Source organism: Ailuropoda melanoleuca, chromosome 2 (genome assembly GCF_002007445.2).
Source record: "Ailuropoda melanoleuca isolate Jingjing chromosome 2, ASM200744v2, whole genome shotgun sequence".
Classification (NCBI taxonomy): Eukaryota; Metazoa; Chordata; class Mammalia; order Carnivora; family Ursidae; genus Ailuropoda; species Ailuropoda melanoleuca.
This window is the reverse complement of record NC_048219.1, coordinates 35,454,041-35,476,617: the sequence shown is the minus strand read 5'-3', so window position 1 is coordinate 35,476,617 and position 22,577 is coordinate 35,454,041. Positions and strand designations below refer to the sequence as shown.

At 40.5% G+C, this 22,577-nt stretch overlaps 1 protein-coding gene across 6 annotated transcripts in view; it reads right to left on the bottom strand.

Moving 5' to 3' along the window:
• The window catches only part of NFIA (nuclear factor I A), a 586,444-nt gene that overhangs the window by 69,004 nt on the left and 494,863 nt on the right, over nt 1–22,577 (bottom strand). For 3 of the 6 annotated variants that reach the window (XM_034653513.1, XM_034653519.1, XM_034653528.1), the window contains exons 7-9: nt 19,694–19,822; nt 17,392–17,445; nt 49–227 (exon numbers count right to left, since the gene is read on the bottom strand). In XM_034653513.1, the coding sequence (XP_034509404.1) occupies nt 49–227; nt 17,392–17,445; nt 19,694–19,822 (362 nt within the window). The remainder of the gene's footprint in view (nt 1–48; nt 228–17,391; nt 17,446–19,693; nt 19,823–22,577) is intronic. The other 3 variants (XM_034653520.1, XM_034653525.1, XM_034653517.1) reach the window with 2 other exon arrangements.

The following is a 22,577-nucleotide window of genomic DNA, read 5'->3' as shown; positions in this document are numbered from 1 at the left end:
CGGTTAATATTTCTAAAGAAATCGGAAAAAAAAAAAAGGTCTCCTTACATTGAGGAACCCCACCTGTCCAGCCTGCTGACCAGCATCAGGGCAGACAAGTTGGACAAACTCTTTCAGCGTCTCCTGAGGGTGATAGCGGATGGCTGGGTGAGAGAAGTAAGGCCCGGGCTGCTGGATGATGGGCGATGTCGGGAAATGAAGAGTCGACGGTGTTGCGTGCGGGCTTGCTGTAGGAAAAGAAAACGTCAGAGCATGAAGAGAAAGGCCCGCTTTGCCACAGCGTCTGAGCCCGATTCAAACTCCTTCTTCCTTTCTTTCCTGACCCAACTCACAGCACTGTTCACGCGGCTGAATTTAATACTGGATAGGTCTGATAGATTTTCTTCCTTAAGGCTCTAAGACAAACATGGAGGTTAGATTAGGGTAGGGTTTCAGGCTGCCTTTCCATTTTCAGTGGACATGAGTTATAAAGGCATTAATAATCCTTGGTGAAGCTGAAGATTATTCATTACCTTAAGAGCCTTTTTAATGAAGCAAGCAATAAAAAATGTATTTGGTAGATTAGACCTGATTTAACTGACATTACATATGACAAATTCTAGTTTGCACATATGGATCCTCTTTCATGCTGAGCTAACCCATAGACAATAATTCATTGTTAAAGCTCTTATACCCCTTTCAAGGAAATTTCTAGGGACTAATACAGAATGAAATTTTTTCGAAGTATGTAGTAAATGATCACTTAATGAACCTGTGCAATTTGGGTGCCTCACTTTACATGGAAGGTTTACGAAGTTTTTTTTTTTTTTTTTTTTTTGGCCATTTCAAAGCCAAACTCAGAAATGCATAAATGTTAGAGCAGGGGAACCCACAGTCTGAGTAGGCAGTGACCCCTGCTCAACTATGGGCCTTCTGCCCATAAAAATTGATAAAAGAAACTCAGACAACTATTACTCCTTTTTATTTGAGCCCTGCTAAAGTTTATTTGTAAAAGAAGATTACATTAGATTAAAAAACTTATGTGAGCCGCTTGATAATGCTTCTGAGAGAACTTCTGCCCTTGAATTGGAAGGATGGTTGATAAAATCTGCTGGAGAAGAAGAGCAGCATATGGGAAGGGTAGGGAATGCTCAAAGCGAGTAACGCCAAGGTAGCAGCTCTCACTTCTCAACGAGGGCCGGAGAAACAGCTCTCTAATAAAACCAGGTGAGAATATTTATCTTGCCTTACTCTTTGCAGTTGAGACTTCAAACTCAGGGTATCCCTGCAAAGACCAAACAAAGGAACGGCCCAGTTTTCAGAGAGTAAGACTTTCCTAATACCGAGAGTGACTCATAAAACTGTAGAGCAAACTAAGCAAGAGAGGCAGGCCACGCTTTCTACCACTACCCCATAAGCATGGCTGAGGACTGTACAAATAATACATCCCCACTCATCACTGAGCACGGGTTCTTTGATCCCTGCTGGGATGTCTTTAGTATTGAGGCACTGACTAATAATTAAAATGGCGAGGACTCTGAGGTTCAGAACAGCATCTGTAGATTTTAAAGAGTGAAAATGTGGGTTTGGAGTGGAAGCGATAATCTAGTCCATGTCTTGCAGATGATCTGATGGGATCCCTTCATTCACACAACCTTTAATCTATCCAACACACATTGACAGGCTTCTACGCTGGGCATGGGATACAACAGTGGGTCAACAGAGACAAAATTTTATCTTCAATCATACAACTGAGGGCATCTTGAACACAGCCTAATGAAACTAGAATTCTATTCGTCTTCCATCCTTTATACTTGCTCTTCTTCCAATCTTTCCCAGCTTAGAAAATTGCTTTTCCATCTATTTAATTGTTCCCTTTCATATCCCCAGAACAGTGTTTGGTACTCGATAAATATTAGTTGAATGTACAACGATCGATTGAATAGAAGAGTGGTACAGAAATCAAGAAGCATACAGATAGATTTAAAACTTTGGTTTTTTCCCACCTGGCACAAAGCCAGAGAGTTTAGGGATCTGTTATTGTCTCTGAGTTAAAACCCACAAGCTAAGAAGTTAAATGGGTCTGGTCATCTCTTACTTTGCAAATTGTGCTTTAAAGGACCAAAGGAGTTTAGTTCATCTAATATGGTATGGTTGGCTTTGCGGGTAGCAAGAAAATTTGACCCCACACCCTGCATTTGACCAAATAGTTTCTAGTCAGGGATGGAATGTGGCATTTCCCAAACAAGGCTGGGAATGTATGAAGCATAACAAAATGATACACTCAACTTCTGCACCATGTCAAACACAAAGGTGGGAACTCCACTGTCAAGAGTCCCCAGCAAGCAGACCTTAATGATAAAGTGACAGTGCTTCCGGTGCTCCATGGAAAGTGATAAATGATTGTTCGGTTATGAAAAATTGTGGTGGCCAACAGAGAAAGCTGCCCAAGGAAAAATATTCACTTGAGTAAAGATCGGGCAGATAAAAGTTAAAGAAAGTTGATAGAGGGAATTATTCAACGGATCTTGGAATCCCTCCTTTAATTGCTCAAAAACACCCTAGCCCTCTTTGTTGTTACTGTTTAATATGTAAAAGAACACCATTAGCAACTTAAATTTAGACCTTAGTTTCTTTATTATATTTTACTGAAACAATTCACCTTTTCCATGTGGCACAGAGTTTAACACAAACCTAAGAGCACATGGTACTATATGAAATTAATTCTGCAATGACTGACTTATAAGGACCAATTAATTCTTAATTAGCACCAGGAAATCATTTAGCTTGTAGTTTCAATTTAGGCCATTGCTGAGCCTGCATTTTAAAGGGTTATCCCTCACAACCCTTACTTTCTCATGCCTTGGACTTTCTGGTTCAGCCATGAGTTCATTGTGGAACTGGGTATATAAATCATTCAAGATCCTGAGCTTTAATTTCTTCAAAGAGAAAACAGTCGTGTTACAGACATTACACAGTCCTGTTAAGTATTATTAAATACATGCTATTTCTCTAGACAAACTGCCAGTATTACTCTTTCATTGGACGAGACCCACGTTCTTCCGTTCTCTAAAGCTCAGGCTTCGGCAACATCTAAAGTTGGATTTTCTTCTTTCCTATTTCTTGTTTTCTCTCTTTTATCTTGAATGAGACGTTTTCAGCGTGCCTAAGTTTTTTGTCGAAGTAGTCCCAAATCATTTTAGAAAGTGTTGGCGGGGTTAAATCAATCACTCACTCAACCTGCAAAATTCCTTCCACGTACGTCGGGACCTTCAGATCAGGGGCCCCACAGAAGAGAAACTACCATTTGAGAATTCTACCATCACGAATCTGGTGTGGTGCTAATGCAATGCACAAAGAATGGTCTCAGTCCAAATTTTTGACAGAGAAAAACATCTCTTATGGATGTGTGTGTGTGTGTGAGTAGTTGACACAATAAAAAATTATAGCACATTATGTAAATGCATATTTAGATTCTTTAAAATGTGCATTATTTACTTGAGAGTCAATAAAGGCTTTTCTCAAGTGGTTACAGTTTATTGCAGTGCATCCATCTGTATCCTTGTTGATGTTAATACAATTTTGTGTATTAAAAGGCACTACAAAATTGGCTGCTTCGGGGGCCTAATACTCTTAGTACCCTAGGCCAGGAGCAGCAGAGTGTCAGAAACACTCCGCTCTGGATGGATCTCACTACCAGCTTAAACTTTCACCAGAGGCCAGACTTATTTAAAACAACTGCTGGGCTTTTCACAAACACTACAAATAAGAAGGAAGGAAATTTGATCTGGTTTCTCTGGCTAGAACGGCACTGCCTACACATTCTGAACAAAGTAGCCACAATTCAAGAAACAGGGAGCCAGAATTTCCCAAAGGGTGTAGAGCTCAGTTATTGATTACAAAATGATCATATTACTGGATACTTAAAAAGAAGAAAGCAGGTCAGGCAGGTTGGTTTACTTGTTTGTACTCCACCCCCACCCCTCACCCCGCTTCTTTAAAAAGATTCTCTCAGTTTTAGTTTGAAAGAGAAAAAGCTAAAAATTCAATACAATATATATATATTTTTGACTTAAAAATGCTTTCTCCTTTAAAGCAAAATGAGGACTAGGGAAGGAGAAGGTCAAGGTCATTACTGTATTATCGTGTGTTTGGGGAGACTTATCTGATCCAAGTGACTCTTGGTCTGAGTCCTCCATAGGGAGGAGGCCTTATAGACATATATTCTAGCTCAAAAAAGATGGTATCGGGGAGGCATAGCCAGATAGGTTTGGAAACTCATACTTCATTCTTTTATTAATCTTGGGAAAGAAAAAGAGAGAGGAAAGTAATCCCTCCTTACCATTTTTAGCAGTTTTGCCCTAACTCAACCTCCCAGAATTCTAATAACCTTCCCTCATTTTTCCTCAAACCAAAATTTATGGGTTGAAATATGTTCTTGTATTTAACCTGACATTGCCTTAATTGCTTTATTCCTTGTCCACGAACCATCACAGATTCTCAGAGACTGGACAGAGACTTGGGTTCTTTTCATGTTAGCGTTGGCTTTCTGGCAATCCTAGAGTCTCTTGTATGGGAGGCTCCAAAGAAAAGCCGTCGAGAGTGCAGCGCAAATAAGAAAACCTAATCCCCCTTCAGGTGCAGTGTGCTCCTAAGACAGCGTGACACACAGCCGTCTACCCTCACAGGAAGACTGATCATTCCCAAGCCTTGGCATTTGTAAAACTTCACAGTCTTACCATTAATCAACCCTAAGTCAGTGGCAACAGGTGAGACTCCAAACTGTATCTGTTTTAGCACCGTTACCAGAAAAAGCCACTCCTCTCTTCAGCGGTAAGATGTTCTTTAGACAAAAATAACCATTTCCATAGAGCAATGGGTGCCATTAAGAACTCCTGACTACTCATATTTAGAAGTAAAGATTTTAATAAGGCAGAACTCTAAAAGAAGAAGCAAGTGGAAGAAAAAAAAAAACTGTATAAGGAAAAAAAAAAAGCCTTCCACAAGAGGCAAATGGAACTTGAATTATTTGGGTTGTTGACTACTATGTCCTCGGCTTCTTCAGAAATTCAAAACCACCGTATATGACACCATGGTAGCTTACCTAAAGCTGAGACACCTAGCTTAATGGTCCACAGCGATAATTTATAAATCATACGTGAGTCAGACCTGCCACTTATCGAAGCCCAGGCGTTTGGAATTATGGAAATTTATTTTAACAGAGACACAGGGAAAGCGGAATTGGCAATGGTTTTTAAACCTTGAGGAAGGGGAGCCTTTTCTAAATAACTAACCTTTGACTTGAGGCAAGCCAAGGTTTTCAAAACATACAGCACCTATCTTCAACATCACCGAGATGCACGTGAAAGACCCGGATGTCATATGAGAGAAACATATCTGACATTGCATGATACCTGGTAAAGCACTTAGTATTTTTATATCACTGCTACCGAAGTAACTTTTAGCTACACTACATTTCCAAGACGGTTGGTATATTCTATTCCATTTGAATTAAGGGGATCCTCAGGTTGGAGATCAAAGTCCAATGTCTTCTGGAAAAACAGACAAAAAGGGGGAAGGGGGGAGGGCAAGGCCTTTTAAAATTTTTATTTAGATCAATTTTAGCTACTGAAAGACTCTTCTTGCGCTGAGGCCCTGGGGTTTAGAATCTAGACCCGGGTTGGCAAACATTTTCTATAAGGGCCAGAGAGCAAGGAGATTAGGCTTTGCAGGTTGCACGGTCTCTGCAGCAATTATTCGACTCTGCTGCTATGGGGCAGAAGCAGCCACAGATATTACACAAACTAATGAGTGTGGCCATGTTCCGATAACATTTTATTTTCAAAAACAGGCAGAGGACTGGATTTGACTTGTGGGCCATAGATCGCTGGCCCCTGGTGGAGACCCACATAATTCCTGTTCACCCTCCAGACACCTGCCATGAGTTGAGCACCTGATAATCCCTGCTCCTTCCACCTTTTCCCTACTAAACCCCATCCTTGTCCTGGTCCGTCTTTCTGCTGAAACCTCACCTTTTGGAAGCTTTCAGAGCAATCTGCTTGCCTTCTATATTTCCACTAACTATCCATTGTCACTCTGTTTTCTCTTTGTACCTTTGGACTACCTTCACCCACTCCTCCTCCCACCTGCCATTACTGCTCTTTGATTGTCCCTCTTCACCATTATTTAACCTGCTTTGGTCTGTGCTGGTTTCCCACACCTGTGTGTGTATAATTTCAAGTTAAACATATGAGTCCAAAAAAGTAGAGGTATAATATGAGGACTGTGGGCTTTAGAGTCTGATAGGTATAGATTTAAATTCTAGGTCTTTCACTTACCAGCTATGCTGTAAGTTTCTGAGCTTCTCTATGACTCAGTTTTGCCATCTGTACAGTGGAGCTAATAATACTTCATAGATTTGTTGTTGGGATCCAATGAAACAAAGTATATAAGACACAGGGTGTAGTTCCTGACTATGTGGGTAAGTGATCCATAAATAACTTTTTTTTATTGGTAATACTATCAAAGGTAAGGATGAGGATGGGAGATGAATAAATTGAAATTAGTTCCTATTTGCTAAGACCTGTTTGGATTATAGAATACACAAGGGGAAAGGAATATTAAGTAAGAGTATGAGGGACCTGCTACTTATCTGTCACTAGGACAAATAAATACATAAATATTGATGAAAGAGTAGGTACTATCAGTATGGACATGACAAGAGGGTCTTGAAAAAAAATCCCTGAACAACAAAATGCAAAACAAAGCAACAGGAACAACAACTATGATCTAATGGTCATAGATACAATGACCTATAAAGATTGTTTTTGACCAAATACACTTTGAACCCGTACCTTTGCTTAAATCTCTAACTCTGACAATGTAGAAACTTAGAACTAGGGAGCTGTCTCCCTCTAGACTCTTTTTTTCACTTAGATCTACAGTCCTTGAGTGTCCATACTGACCTCCCCCTTTACCATATAGACCCCTGCTACCCAGGCATGCTTCCAACCTAACCAGAATCTGTGCATGTCTTCTCTTGGCCCTCCTCCCCCAAACCCAGATATGATATGATTTCTATCATTCCCTTGAAAGGCCCACCATGTCAGTTTTTGGGAGTTGCTTATCGGAGCTCTAATACATGTTAGTGGTAAAAAAAAAAAAAGTTTTTAAAGAAGATCTGGAGTACTTTCAAGGAAAATTCTCTCATTATTATTATTAGTATTTTAATTTCTAACTAGATTAAGGGACTTTTAGTTTTGTTTCTGCCACTACTTGGCTTATAAACACAGGTGACTTCTTTCTCTTCTAGTTCTCTCCTCTGCAAAATGTAGTTTGTACTCAATCGTTTATGCTCCCTTAGCTTTGCATTCCAGCGGAACTCTGTCTCTGGGATTACAGTTACAAATACTCAGTACAACTGATCCATAGTAATAACACTGAAATCTAAAATTTCTGAAACAAGGGAGCACGTGCCCTTTAAAAGAAATTATTTTTTAAATGTTTCAGAGATATTAAGTTATAGAGTATTTCTGGACACAGTCTCTAAGACATCCTGGCTTTGGGAAGGCTGTAATTTTTAGAGTTTTAAATCCCTGAGTGTGCTTGTTCAAGCTCTGTAAGATAGAGCTTCCTGCCTTCAGATCCTGACAGGACCGCCTCTCTGAATATGCCACATCTGCACACTACTTGCTTTGGCCGCCATGATGGTTAATGTGAAATACGTTCAAATGCCACACAGTAGCAATGATTATTGAAAATATGAAGAGGGACTGTTTCATAAGCAAAGTGGACAAGAATCCCGTTCCACGAAGGGAACCTGAGCTTCTATGTTATCTGCAAGCAATGCTGAGAAATAAGAGACGAAGAGTAAGAAACATGGCAAAACACTTGAGAAAAAAACAAACCTACAGACTGGGTGATCACAGAGGTCAACAGAAATAGACAGGGAGTCCTCTAACAACCTGTTGGAAGTGTACTGGAATTACAGACTGCAGTCCTGCAATAGAAAATTTCCAAAGTCAAGTCCGTGGAGATGCTCCAGCCTCTCAGAGAATTACTGGTAGTTTGTGAGTGTTTGCCAACATGAAAAAAAAGAAAAGGCAAAAAACAAGCAAATAAACAACAACCAAACCCATGATAAACATAAAAGTGCGGGCTGATTGGCAGCATTTCGCCCACCAAATCGTCAGAATTATGGTGTGGTTTAAGCCCCTATTTCTGAGAGACAGGATTATAAAGCAGAGGTCACTTTCAAAGCATCCTCCAGAATTCCAAGTTTCTTCCTGAATACACCCCATAGGATCGAAGGATTTATTCCTACTGTGGTAGATTTCACACAAGGGGAGGAAGTACGAGAAGAGTCAGTCCAGTGTCTGAAGTCAGGGATTCAAGCTTTTATCCCAGGCTGGATATCAAATAGCTCTGTGTGTCAGCCTCCCGGCTTCCTCTACTGCAAAATGGAAATCATACGTCACGTTTGGGTTTTAGAGCTAAACTCCTCTGTGTTTGAAATCATCACTCCCTATCCTAATCCATGCAAAGTCACTTAACATTTTTGAGCCCACATTTCTTTATCTATAAATTGGATAAAATAGCACAGAAAAAAAAAGATTTTCTCAGGATTAGAATTAATTCTAGTTACATAGCAGGGCTCGCTCATTTAAAAAGTACATGTTGAGAATCAACTATGTGCTAGACAGTATATTAGACTGTGGGTTATTTACTATTCTTAGAATTGTTTTTTTTTCCAGAATAAATTAAGATACGTGAGAAATAATCAGGATCATATAATATAATGTGGCAATGTGAGATAACTGGGAACCAAAAGTTGAACTGTTTTCATGGCCCTGGAAGCCCATGGCATGGGCTAATAGTCACTTTCTAGTGCCTGAATTTACCTGTGCTCTGCAAGTCCTAACCGCAGGAATAAGTCACTTTGGCTAGGGAGGAAGCTGAGCCCATTGCCCCAAGCTCAGGACAGCTTTGTTCTTATCTCCTGCAGTGGATGGCTAGTAGAGCTGTCCAGCAGTTAGTTCTTCACCATTCCCTCTGGAAACAGAGCTCTCATGGTTTTGGGGGGTACCTATCCTTCCCTCAGCCCCAGCCTATGTAGTTAGAGTGGCCTCAACCCTACCCCCTGACTCTGCAAGCAGGTATGCAACCCAGGCCACATCAGTGAGAAAACCCTTTATCTTTTAAAACATAAGGATTATTCCAAAAGTGACCCAAGCAAAGGACCCAAACCAGGACATCGAACAGCCATAAGCATCCAGGAGTAGAACCTTTCCCAGATGTACTGTGAAAAAGCTACTCTCTTTCTCCCTTGGGACTGTTACATTGGTAGGAATTAAGACTGGAGCTGCCCACATCATTAATGCAACAGTCTGAGGAGATTCAGCCTGAGAATGAAGTTCACAGAGAAGACAGCAGAGCTGAGGGAGAGAACAAGACATGCAGATTTCTGAAGGTATCACCTGAGCATCTGGATCCAGCCCTACCTGAAGCCATTAACCCCTATCCTTTAGTTACAAGCACCAATCCATGATTTTCTTTTGGAGGAGCAGAGGGATGGTGAAGGAATTTGGTTGGGTTTCTTTCACTCATAAGAATATTTCACTTGAAAGTCTATATGAACATATCTTCAAAGCATTCATTACTGGCTATGCAACAATAACTTTTATTACAGTGTTCAGGAACTGAGGGATTTGGAAAGATCTGGAGATATCCTTCAGGGATGCCAAGGTTTTCTAAATTCATATCGCAGGCCAGTGCAGGGGACCCACACAAACTGACAGGCATAAATCCAACCCCCCACAAATACTTTAAATACCTGTGCCGGATTATCCCTTTCTTGAGTTCACCTCTCATTAATCTCAGCATAATGATAATAAATAGTTTCCTATCTACCTGTTTGGCTAGACTACGGGGGCAGGACTCGTCTGATTTGTTCATTAGGGCCTCGCACCGTGCTTGGCAGATGGTAAATGCTCAATGATTACCTGCTGAATTGATTCTTATTAACAACAGACTCTTGATAACCAAAGAGGTGCTCATCTTAACTTTAGCAAGAGCCATGCCTGAATGAAGACATAGCCAAGAGAAGTCTCTACCATGGCTAAAGGGCTGCCTTTCGTGGGAGGAGCTATTTACTTGCCCCACTGGGCAGATTCCCCTGTTCTCCCAACCAGACAAGAGCAGTGGGATGGGGTAACCAGGCTGCCTCACTTCCCTGAGACCACATGTCCTCCTTTGGGGATCTGCAGCTCCTCCCTCAGAGGAGAAACAGGAACTCCTTCCAGACCCACAGGAGCAGGTAGGAAGAGTAAGCTGGGGACGAGGCTGGAAGAATGAAGGAAATGAGAACCCTCTGCAGAGAATCACAGTCAAAGAAAGCAAATGCAGGTACAGGATTAAAGGAGTAGTCGCAGAGGTAGGGAACATTCAGTCACCGTACTTACGACAGTTCCCAGCTCTTTCTGGAAGTCATTTCACTTCCTCTGCCTCCTCACGCTTTAACGTTTTGTACAGGTGCAAAACAAAGGCAGGTAGAAGGTAAGTGAGTCGCACGAGCATATGCGGATCCCAGGCGGCCAGCCAGGGACCCAAATTCTATGCTGGCTGACCCCACAGCCCTCACACTTTTCATTGTGCTCCACAGCTCCCCTCTGAATTCTTTCTTGGAGGTCAAACGGTTTATTTCCCTTCAGAAGTTTTTGTTCACAGGTCCCTTATTATTGTATTGGAACCTGGCAACTCTGATGTTGCTCACGTGTGTTTTGCACATCAGAAAAAGGAAGTGTTGGGGGGGGGGCACGGGGAAGCAACCACCATTTCGTATGAAGAAATGGCACAGGACAACTGTAAATTTACTCTGGAAATAGACATTTTAAACAACATTCTCTATGTGTGATTAAGTACACTAATTTCAACTATACAAAGGAGGCGGCATGAAATGGGTGATTCTCTGTGATACTGCGGCCATGTTAATAGGGCCGTCCATTCCCATTTCAAGTATCAGTGCTCACCCCTCCCCTTGCCTACACGGATGATAAGCTGATACTACATAAACATTGTTAAAGCCACAGTTCCATGCTACAGTAATTCACTTAACTTTAACATGATTTATGGTTCTGTCAATAGGGGAGGTTGAAAACCCTGCACTGAAGCTACAATGTGAGCCTCATATTTAAAACAGCAATTGTGTGTGCGTGTGTGTGCGTGTGTGTGTGACAGAGGAAAACATTCCATATAAAGAGGAGATACAAGTCCAATATTGACTTTTTTATTCCACTCCAAAAAGAGGAAAATAAAGAATGAGTCCAAACATGGAATCCACATGATATTAAGCTAGACCAAGAAGAAAGAACGGCTAGGGATTTATCTGATTATGTGATTTATAGTACAAGCCATACCGGGAAGTCTTATCAATGAGAGGATTTTAAAGACACCTTGCTCAGAACCCTGCCGTCACCATGTGTGCCTATGTGGGTATACTGTGGGGGAGCGGGGCAAGGAAGAGAGGAAGAGAGGGAGGGAGAGACAGAGAGACAGAGAGAAAAGCGCAAGGAATTCCAAGGGAGAGCAGTTTCTTTTGTCAAGATGAGTTTAAATCTAGGCCCACGTGGTTAATCACCCTATTTTCTCTCTGGCACTCACCCTGGGGGCATTTTGCCTTTTTAAGAGATTAAGGAGCCAATTGGTCTTACTGCTCTAACCTGTCCTCCTTGGGACCACATATTAGCATGATTCCCCTACAGAAGAGCTCTCTTTAGAAGTTTGCTGCGGGGATGACAAATTAACCCAGCAGGGGGTCCCACACATCTATCTCAGTACAAATTATTAGTGTAATAGAGCTTTTAGTTATGCATTTATCTAGTAATTATTGAACGGTTACACAAAACCAAGCTGAGCAGCCATGGCCTTTTATGAGGTTCGCTCGGTGGGTGGCCTTACAGTTAATTTAGGATAGTTTTCCACTAAGCAGTTCACTTGCAGACAAATTAGCTAAACAGCCTTCTCCTTTAAATATTTTCCATGTCATAGTGAAACTCTTTACAATACAATAAAGGTACAGTTTTAATTACACGCTTCCTGACTTTTGTTTAGTTGTAGTTTTAAAACATTTGCTGGCACTGTTTTTTCCTTTGGCTGGGCAGTAATAGCTGGTTGTAAGTATCTGGCTAATGAATTTAATAATTTCCTGAACTGGGACTTAAAGGGCCTTTGCTAAAAAGCTGCCTTTCCTCTTCGCCATCCAGATCCTTCCAATCCCATCGACAGTGCTTCCCACGGGGCTGGACACCAGCACTTGAGCTAACCTTGACCAACGTTCACAAGCCCTATGTACTTGTCTTTCAAAGCTCCTCAAAGGTGGTACTTGTTAGGTCTCTGATGCCTGCATCTGGAAATCAAATCTGGCAATTCTTATTGTAGAATGACAACGTAATGCTTTCTCACACGACATACTCCAATAATAAATAAACACCTTGCGTCTGCTGGCAGATTATTTCAGCACCTTGTTAGCAACAGGTACTTAATTGCTTCTCATTTCCCTGAGATGATTCAATTGCACTAAACCAGGAGAGACAAATTAGATTCAGCTCCTTTGAAAGGAGCGCCGGCAGCTTCCACAACTAAGTTAAAAGCTTTCCTAAGAGGCAAAGAAGTTTGCAGATACGATATGAGAAAGCTGAACACACCTATCACTTAGATAGAGGGGGCCCGTGCCAAGGGAGAGGTGCCACGGGTATGGTGGCGATAAAGGGAATATTTCTTCTTGCGGGCCCTCAATTTTGACCAAAAAGTCTGTAATACTACAGCAAATATTCCACACAAGGGGGATCAAATCATCTTGAGCTGTTTCTCTTAATGCCTAGCAAGGGAGAAGCTCTTCATTAAGGCAAAGTGAATATGTATTGAGCATTTATTCACCATGCAACACATCTCCCTAAATCCTACCAAACACATGCACTTGAATATTATGTTATATTACACATAGGGGATGGAAATAACTCCCTGTTATTCCCTCACTTGCTGTGTGTCTTCAATCAAATCCATGCAGTCATTCATTTATTCAACAAATATTTGCTGAGTGCTTGCCTTAGGCCAGGCATGAGGGTGAAGAGCATCGGTACGAAGAAGAAAGCCAGAGTTACTGCTCTAAGGGGCCCTGTCATCCAGTGATAACTGCTGCCTTCCTATTTTACCTCTCTTTCCTTCCTCCCCTATTATTGTCTATGAATCCCCACTCCTCCAACCTTTCCTGGTGACCTCCACTTCCTGGAAGGTGATCTTAATTCTCATAATTCTCGGCACTATGTTTTTCTTGGCCAAACAGGGAGATATTGTCAACTGCAGACCCTTAGATGTTTCATCCCTAAGAGCAGGATCCCTGCTTGAATCACGAGGACTTAGAGAGGTTTATAGAGCATATAAACTTCTGACTACCTCTCCAAACAGAAATTGGCATGACTCTTTGAAAGCCGCACAATAAATCTTTGGTTTATATGGCTATTGTTTCAGCATATCTTATGTATATTTTCGGTACCGGGGCAATTGAACTTCTAAACTCCCTTCGTGTGTATGTGTTTTTTGACTCCTAAAGAAGTGGGTGGCTTAGCTTCATGCTGGCATCATGTACGTCTTTAATTCCTCAGTACTTAGTTATCGAAAAGCACGACCTGTCGCCGTTGCTTTGTTTTGCATGCTGACAACCAGAAGGCACGCTGCAGGAGAGGAGGGGTTAAGTCTCATGCTTGGACTCTTCGCAATGCCAAAATGCCACGGCAGTTCTCCAGCAGGATGCCCTCGTCCCCAACAACACCCTGAGCTTCCCCTATCACAGCAACACAACTGCTGGCTTTCTTGTCCCGTCATCCACCAGGAGGTAAGCTCTCTGAGGCCAGAGTCCCAGCTTCTCTTGTTCACTCTATTCGGCAACTAGTAGAGTGCCTTGTACACACCCTAGTGCTTGATAAACACTGGTGGAAAAAACAAACGGATCCCCAGACAGTCAGGGGAGTGTGCAAGTCAATTTTAATATCAAAAAAGTCACACAGACTTCAAAAATTGTGTTTTGAAGTGACTTGCGTCTAACAGAAACCCTGTATTACCAGTAGCAAGGATTCACGGGCTAACAAAAAAAAGGTCAAGTGATTTGTTTATGGCTGTTATTAAAAAACTCAGTGTGATAGGGGCGCCTGGGTGGCACAGCGGTTAAGCGTCTGCCTTCAGCTCAGGGCGTGATCCTGGCGTTATGGGATCGAGCCCCACGTCAGGCTCCTCAGCTATGAGCCTGCTTCTTCCTCTCCCACTCCCCCTGCTTGTGTTCCCTCTCTCGCTTGGCTGTCTCTATCTCTGTCTAATAAATAAATAAAAAATCTTTAAAAAAAAAAAAAAAAACTCAGTGTGATAACATGGGTTATGTCATGCTTATCAAAAGATCTAAATGGTTATGTTATGTCTTAGACTAATAAAAAATGTGAAAACAAATTAATTGTTTAAGTAAATACAGCTTATTTCTTCCAGTGGGGAGAGAAAGGTAGGACCTACTGATCGAGTGGAAGAGGCACTGAAAGGGAGATTTGACTTCTGCTCTTGGCTGAGCGCTCATCTGCAGAGTAATGCGGAATACAGGAATACCCTCCTACTTAACCCACTTATAAAGCTCAAATTTTATACAGAGTGGCAATGTGTTCCATTAAAATAATCTAGACTTCCTAGCCTCTCTTGCAGCTAGAGGCGATCATGTGACATAGTTCGGACCATGCTGCGTAACATTCTACAAAAGGTGGCAGAATGAGCTGGCCTTGCTTTCTGCTTGGAATGCAGATGTGAGGCAGGTGTGCAGTAGCCACATTGTGACCAGGAGGTCACAGCATGAGGATGAACACAACCCACTAAAGCAAGGCTAAGAGATAAAATCTCAATCCTTGGACTATAACAGCCCTGAATCACACACTCGTTTTTATATGAGAAAAATATGACCTGTTTAGTCAGATCTTCTGTTACTTTCAGTCAAGCACATTCTTAGCTGATACAGGAAATGGATTAGACCAGATTTCCAGACACCATTCTCAAATTTTGTGGTTCTAGTCGAAGCTCAGTAAGTGCTTACTTGCTAATTACTTTCAACCTCCACCTTGCAATGTGTCTAGTGTAGGCGCCTCCCCATTTCTAAGTCCCTAAAGCACAGAGTTGCTTTGCTTTACACTAAGTAAAGCATTAAATTAAATGAAATGCTTAAATTAAGGATCATTACCTTGTTTTTGAAAATAGCAAAGATTTTAGGCAGACACCTAAGTTTCAAGATGAACTCGACTCTAAAATATCACTGATTGCTCCAAATAATTCCAATAAAAGTAGTTAGACCCTTTAAATCACCAAACTTACAACTCTTAAAAAAGCAAAGGGAAGAACAAAGATTTTTTTTCAATTATCATGAATAAAACAACTGTCGTGATTAAATACTTTCTTGTGTTTGAAATTTTAAGTGCTGATAACAGAAAATCTTTGAAAGCCCAATATTTCAGCTTAACGTGCATAGTAATTGTAATAATGTATAATGACATACAAATGCTTTTATGGAAATTTAATGTCTTCTCCACACACCAGGATATTCCAAAATGCTTTCACCCCTTTACCTAATTTTAACTACACAGGTGGCCAAGGATTATCCCCATGATACAGATGGCCAAACGGAGGCCACAGGGTTAAGTGACTAATGAAAGCCATGAAGAAAGCCAGTATCAGAGAGAGGGTTTGTTTTAAGAAACCACGTGTCTCTACCTTCACGATGTACATAGAGAAGTGATTAGAATAGCAGAAACTAAGAAAAACCATGACTTCTATATGAAAGTTTTACTCATACAATCTTATATTTTTTTTTAGATGGAAGGCCATCGTTCTTCCCCATCTTGGATATTCCTTATAAAGAAGTCCTGCCTAAACTATTACACATTTATCACTCTAGATTTTTCTGAAGCAATAGGATCTTGTCAAGTGTCAGGGAGGGGATGAATACCTTTTGTGTACATTGATGTGTAATTTGAGTACTTTTCATTTATTCAATCAATATTTGAACATAAAATCCATTGCATGAGACACAGTAAGGTAACGAAAAGTGAAAGTCATAGATCCTCCCTTTCAAAGGTTTCATTCTGGGAGAGCGACTAGACTTGTACATTAACTAGCAAAACAAGGTGCTGGTGAAAGGTTATGGGATTTTTCAAGGAGCGTGACGTGCTGGCAGCCTGCGTGGAGCTAAGGGGTCTTCATGTAGAAAATCATATTTGAGCTGGTTTTGGAATGGACAAAATGTTGACAGGTGAAAGCAGTAGGGACAGCATGAAATTTTCAAAGCCTGGGTAAAAACGGGTGAGTTACTTGTTTGCATGACTTGAGTACATACTCTGTTTCCAGACACTGTGCAAACTGCAAATACATGATTTCATTTGCTCCCTAGATAATACGATTCGCTTGAGGTAGAGATTATGATCTCCAATTTATAGATGAGGAACCTATGACTCAGAGAAGTAAAGCAAGGTAGCGTGTTCACACAGCTGGTAACAGTGGTCGAGACAGGGTTCCAACACTGGTCCGTTTGACCCCTGAGCTTTTATGCTTACCCACTGTGCAGTGCTGCCTCCCTTCAAAGCCCTATTTTTTTTTTTTTTGCATTTGCTTTGCAATTCCAAAGAGAGGTTTCCTTTGTAACAGTGTCCACCAAATTTCCAAATATGGCATTTCCAAACTGGCATCTGTCTGGTCAAGGTATTCCCATTAGAAATTTTAAGAAATTTTTAAAGGAGGCGGCAGAAGCCTTGTAGTCTGGGTACTATGCAGAGGTGAACATGCCATGTGATTCTGAGCAGGGTGTAGTAAACAGCTTCCCCTGTCCCTGTGTCTCAGGACCCCGAAAAAGGACACACCTTTCTCTTCTTCCAGGCCCTTTAAAATTTGACTTGTCTGTCTGGATTCTCTAATGATTTACTGATTTGGGTTATGGCAACTCTTTACAATAAAAGGAACATCGATGTTTAAGTCTCCTTTATGTACACATCACATTTACTCCACACTGGCTCATTCAGTCAGACTCTCTCTCCTTCAGTTTGGCCTCATCTTCCTAAAACAGCAACTCTTAATCCTGTGATCTCATTCCAAGCATTAGCTTTCCATCTGGTTCAGAGAGGAATAAAGGGCAATATGGCACCTGCAGCAAATATTTCTTAGACAGAGAGAGGCTCAATACCAACCTTAGAAAGTATCTTAGCCCCAAAACGTCTCGTATTAGTCCATCTCCACTCTGTGATTCTTGCCACAAAGACGCCAATGAAGAGTTTCATCTAAATTACTCCAATTCCCTTTACTGGACCACTAAGGGGCGGGGCAGGGTGCAATAAGAATGGGTACCTGAGTAGATTTTCCAGAAAGGAGAACCGAGGATTCTGGGAACCATCTTGAATTCTGGTGAAAACAAAGAATCTTTGGTATTCCATAATTCTTAAACTAGGCATCTTTCTCTTTCCCTCATAAACATTTTTTTCACGGTATGAATAGGAGATCCAAGCTCATTGTTCTGAAGGCTAAGGAGGTCCACTCTGATTCAACCCAGCGTGGGTCATTTTAGCAAATGTGTTTAAATATCTAGCATGAAGAAGCCCCCAATCTTGGTCCTCGGGTAAATGCCAGAATTGTTCTAATAATGCGTAGAACTATGGTTTTAAGAGAAGATGCATAGAAGGCACTCGATATTTATTGAATAAATGATAATATATGCACCTTGCTTTATGTTCCTCAAAGAGTCTCTACAAATATCGTTTTAGCGTGTCTTTACGTAAGAATAGGAGTTTGGGAGGAAAAGCTCATTTAACAATAGTACCGTCCCATTTTATTGGTGAGGACGTTAAAAAATCCACGAGATAAGTACAAAGGCAAAGAGGCAGCTCACCCAGCTATCCTGATTGCTAGCATCCTGTTCTTCCCAATCCTTATTACCTTGCTACACTATGAATCTTTCTTCTGCTTGGAATGCCCTCTGTTCATGTAAGTGACATCTTAAGGTTTGACTTCAATGCTGTCTACACTTTGAAGTCTCTTTATTAGATAAAAAGTGGTAAAAGCACATTCCACATCATCTTCTAAATGCTTATTTTCTTGCATCTCTCTTCTACCCTAGACTGTATGCTTTATGAGGACAGGAACCACTGAATTCTCAGCGACGAGCACTCAGTGAATTGTTGTTTAAAGAACAAATGAACTTCCATTGTCTCCTCCTCTGAGTTCCCGCAGAAATTTCCACTTGTAACATTCATTTAGCATTTAAAATGTTAACCTGACCATAGAAAGATGAGAAACATCACATGCCTTATCTCCCTGAAACCAAAAATCTTCTGACTAAAAGGACTTCATATCTTTTATTTTCCACCACAGTTTAGATGCTTAATGATTGCTGACTCTGAGGGTAATATCATAATGCTACCCCACTGAAAGAGACTCATTCTGGGACTGTATAATCCAATTCGGATGCAACGTTTTCAAGTTAGAAAAAATATATATGTTGCCTTTCTGATTATAACACACACACACACACACACGCACGCACACCACACAAGTGAAATAAGGGATCTTGACAAAATTCTGTCAATGATCACAAGATATTTAAAGATGAAGCAAGTAAGTTTTCATAATTATGAATATAGTAATTGCTTTACAAAATAGTCCGAATACTTATTTTCTTCAGTGTGATTTCTGCATGTGCATTGGACGGTCCTCTCAACTGCCCTTTTTTCCCTGAGATGCTCACAGAGTATTCATAAAGGGATTCAGATTTGTGGGTCTAACATTGAGATTAATGCAAGAAATATCAGTTTCCCCAGGCGTATGTCAAAGTAGACAAGAGACCATAACTTTCTAGGATGTTTTATAACACCAGCTGGTAGATCACAGACCTACCTAAGCAACAATCTGATGGAAGAAAGTAAACATGGTTACAATTATTCATACTCCTACTGTGGGAGTTTCATAAACAAACTAATAAATATTTTCATCTTGCAATAAGATCAAGTTAAGTGATTTGCTGACATTCTCTTGAGGTTTAAAGCTTGTCTTTAATGTGAAATACAAATCATATTTCTTGTGGACACATTTTAATAATAAACTTAAAAGCACACGAGACAAAAATAATGAAAACATTGCAATGAAAACCAGACAAACTATCCACCACTTCAAAAGGAGTGAGTGAAGACTGCTCGTCAACACCGTGATGCAAACAGCCTCAATGCAAAATGCCACATATTGAAATCAGGTTTCAAGGAAAGGGAGTCAGCAGGGATGAGAGAATGAAAAACAGCTCTTACTTGAAAACAGGTAACTAACTACAGGAAAATATACTCATCTAACACATACACACACACACACACACACACACACACACTCCTCTTGTCCAACTTGTAGGACAGAATTGATCTGGGTTCAGTTCAAATTACCTCCCACCTCTTTGCAACATCCCACTGGGAATGAGAAGTTTGGTCCCTTTTCTGGCCTGAGGTAAGAATCACGGGTCGGATGCCAAAGCTGTCCCCAAGGATGAGAAACTGAAACACTCACTGCCTTTAGGAGTGTTCTGGGAGAGGCCTCCTTGTCTCTCCTTTTGCTACGCTGCTCCCCAGGCCATGATCTAAGCACAAGCAAGGGTGCCTGTGGAGCGGCTCACCTCTGGGTCCTGTGATGACAGGTCGGTGGTGCTGTGTGAATGCGGTTCCCAGGGAGGAGGTCTGCGAAGGGGAGGGGCTGCTGAAACCAGACTTCTCCGACTTCTTCAGTGTGGTTGGAGATGGCATTCCTGGCAAGAAGGATGGAGTGATAAGCACACTTTAATTCAGGGCACGACAGCTTGTACAACCTAAAAGATAAAACTGAAAGAATTAAAAAAAGAAATTCACCTGTGAGCGCAAAATTTTTGAATCCCTTTGAATTTGTCACAGGAACCAACAGGGGACAAAATGCTCCCTTGGTAAGTCCAACTAGAATTGACTTCAACTTACTCTACTCAATCACAGTCCCTTTTGGCATGACTGATCTTGTCTAATTACAGAGGGGCCCTGTCCAGTGTCACCTGAAAGTTGTATGTGCCTGTGGCCCCTGCGAGCCTTCAGAAGGGAGGCTCTCGAAGGCACATGAAGACCTCATCTGCAACCATTTCATCTTGCCAGGTACCTTACTGAAACACCAAAGTACTTTCTCCACATTTTAAATAATTTAGCTATTTTAACATAAAAAAAAAACCCTCAACAATGACAACTCAGTTGCTCATCCAGGGAATTATTTATAATAGAAAAAAAGAAAGAAAAGACAAAGTAAAAAAATCCTTAAATGCCCAGCAATTGAAACTGGTTAAATAAATATGATAGAACCCATGCAAAAAATACTGTCAGAGAAAAACGACATTCCATTTAATGACACAGAATAAAGACATGGAAAGCGTTTATAAAGTAGGATGTTGTGCTAGGATGCCACTTAAAAATATATTTCTCTGTACAGAGAAAGAACTGGAAGGAAACGCACACATAAACTGTAATGGTGCTTCTCTCTGTGTGTTGGATTTGGTGATTTTCATTGCCTCTTTTTGCTTTCTTGTTTTTCCTATGATAAACATACATTACTTTTATGTTAAGAAGAGACAATAAAAACTCATTTTTAAAAATAGTATTTTTACCATAGTTTCTGAGGTTTTCATAACATTTCCAGCATAGAAAATGCTTTGGGAAGAAAATAATGGGGAAATCGTCTCTTGTAATTACTGAGTTTGTAATGTTCTCGGCAGCCACGCTGACACACACAACTGGAGGCATCTATCAGTTTGTTAGGGTGCCAATTAAAACAATGAAAACTTGGATATAAAAATAAAGGAAATGACTCCTTGTCTCCACATCACAGGACAAATTGGGGCTCTCTTAAATTTGCAGCACAAAACTGGTCTGTATTCACGTCAAAAGAATCAAAGCTCCTTTACTTACATATGTCTACAAGTGTTGTATTCTATGCCCAGGGAATTACTGGGGTGAGCTGGAAAGCTAAGTAATAAAAATAATAATGACATTAGCATGTACCTGTTATCGAGTAGTTACTAACTCCCATGCATGGTGCCAAGCACTTTATAGGTACAGATCTGTCCCCAAACTTAGTTTGGCCTCTATCTAAATATGTCCTCGTCGTTTATGTTCTCAGATTTCCTGAGGTTCTACAACACAAGCTTTGAGTGTGACCACAGATTCCATAAGGATACAGTGTGTTTTGCTCCTTCTATTTTCAGGATATTCAACAAAGGGTCTAGAACACAACAAATGGCCTGAAAAGATATTTAAACTACGTGTAACGGTCTCAGCTTTATCTGTGGCTTTACTAACCGACATAGTAAAACTTGGGGAGTTTGACCCCAAGAAAGAAACAAACTGCAAGTTGGTAGGTACATTTGCATGGTACCTTTGTAAGGACATTAGGAACTGGTGTGTGATTTCACACCAACTGGACAAATCTAGATCCCATTCATTCGAGATCAATATCTACGTGATTCGAATGAAAAAGCACGTAGCTCAGCGACGTTAGCTCTGTTTCCTTGCTCTTTGAATCAGTAACCAAAGTCACACCATACCAATATCCTAACATCATTAGGATGGATTGGGGTTTTGGACCAACATTCATTGCAAGGAACCTAGCCTAAGGTATAATCACAGAATTACATTGGAGAAGGGATTTCAAATTAAAAAATTAAAGGGAAGAAATAAAGTTACCAAAATGTAAACAAACCTCTCAATTCATTCAAACCTCTCCTGCGCAAAACACATTTTTAGGCTGCCAACCAGTCCGCTGATTTAAGCTCAGTCAAATGCCTGAATTATGTGTCATAAAACAGAAATAGAACATAAAATGAAAATGTCAAAACTTTTAAGATGGCAGAATTTTTTTCAGACAATGGAATCACTGAGGAAATGCAGTATCTGAACTAACCTTATTAAAGAAAGCAAATGGTTAGACTCACAGAAAAGGGGCCATTTCTTTGAAAAGTTCATGGGTTCCATCCCATGCCATTCTAAATACAGCAGAGATAGTGACATGATTTAAATCCACCATTTACATTTACCCTTTTAAAAAGGGGAATAGAGGTAAAATTCAGGTAATCACAAGCATGAAGAATGACGAAGTTGGTAAACAGATTCAAAAACAGCAAAATTCAAATCCTCCATGAAGGGGTTAAAGAGAAAAGAAATACTGTCTGCACTTAAGAAGAACAAGCCAAACTATGTATAATCTTCTAAATTTATCGCAGTCAAGTACGATGAACCCTAAGGCTGTCATGAATCTCAAAATTACTTTGTGTTTTCAATTTTTAAAGACTTGTATTGAGCACATTTCCTTATTATATACTTTAATATTTTCTCCATATGCATAATGTATGTTTTGGTTAATTTGCTTCGTATACTTAATTGACAGGATAAAATTTCAAAATGGTAGTAAACTACTTTATGTTAAAAGCGAGAGAACATTAATCTTGACTTTTATTTTTAAAATCAAATTTGGATTCTGCCCCTTGGATTAAA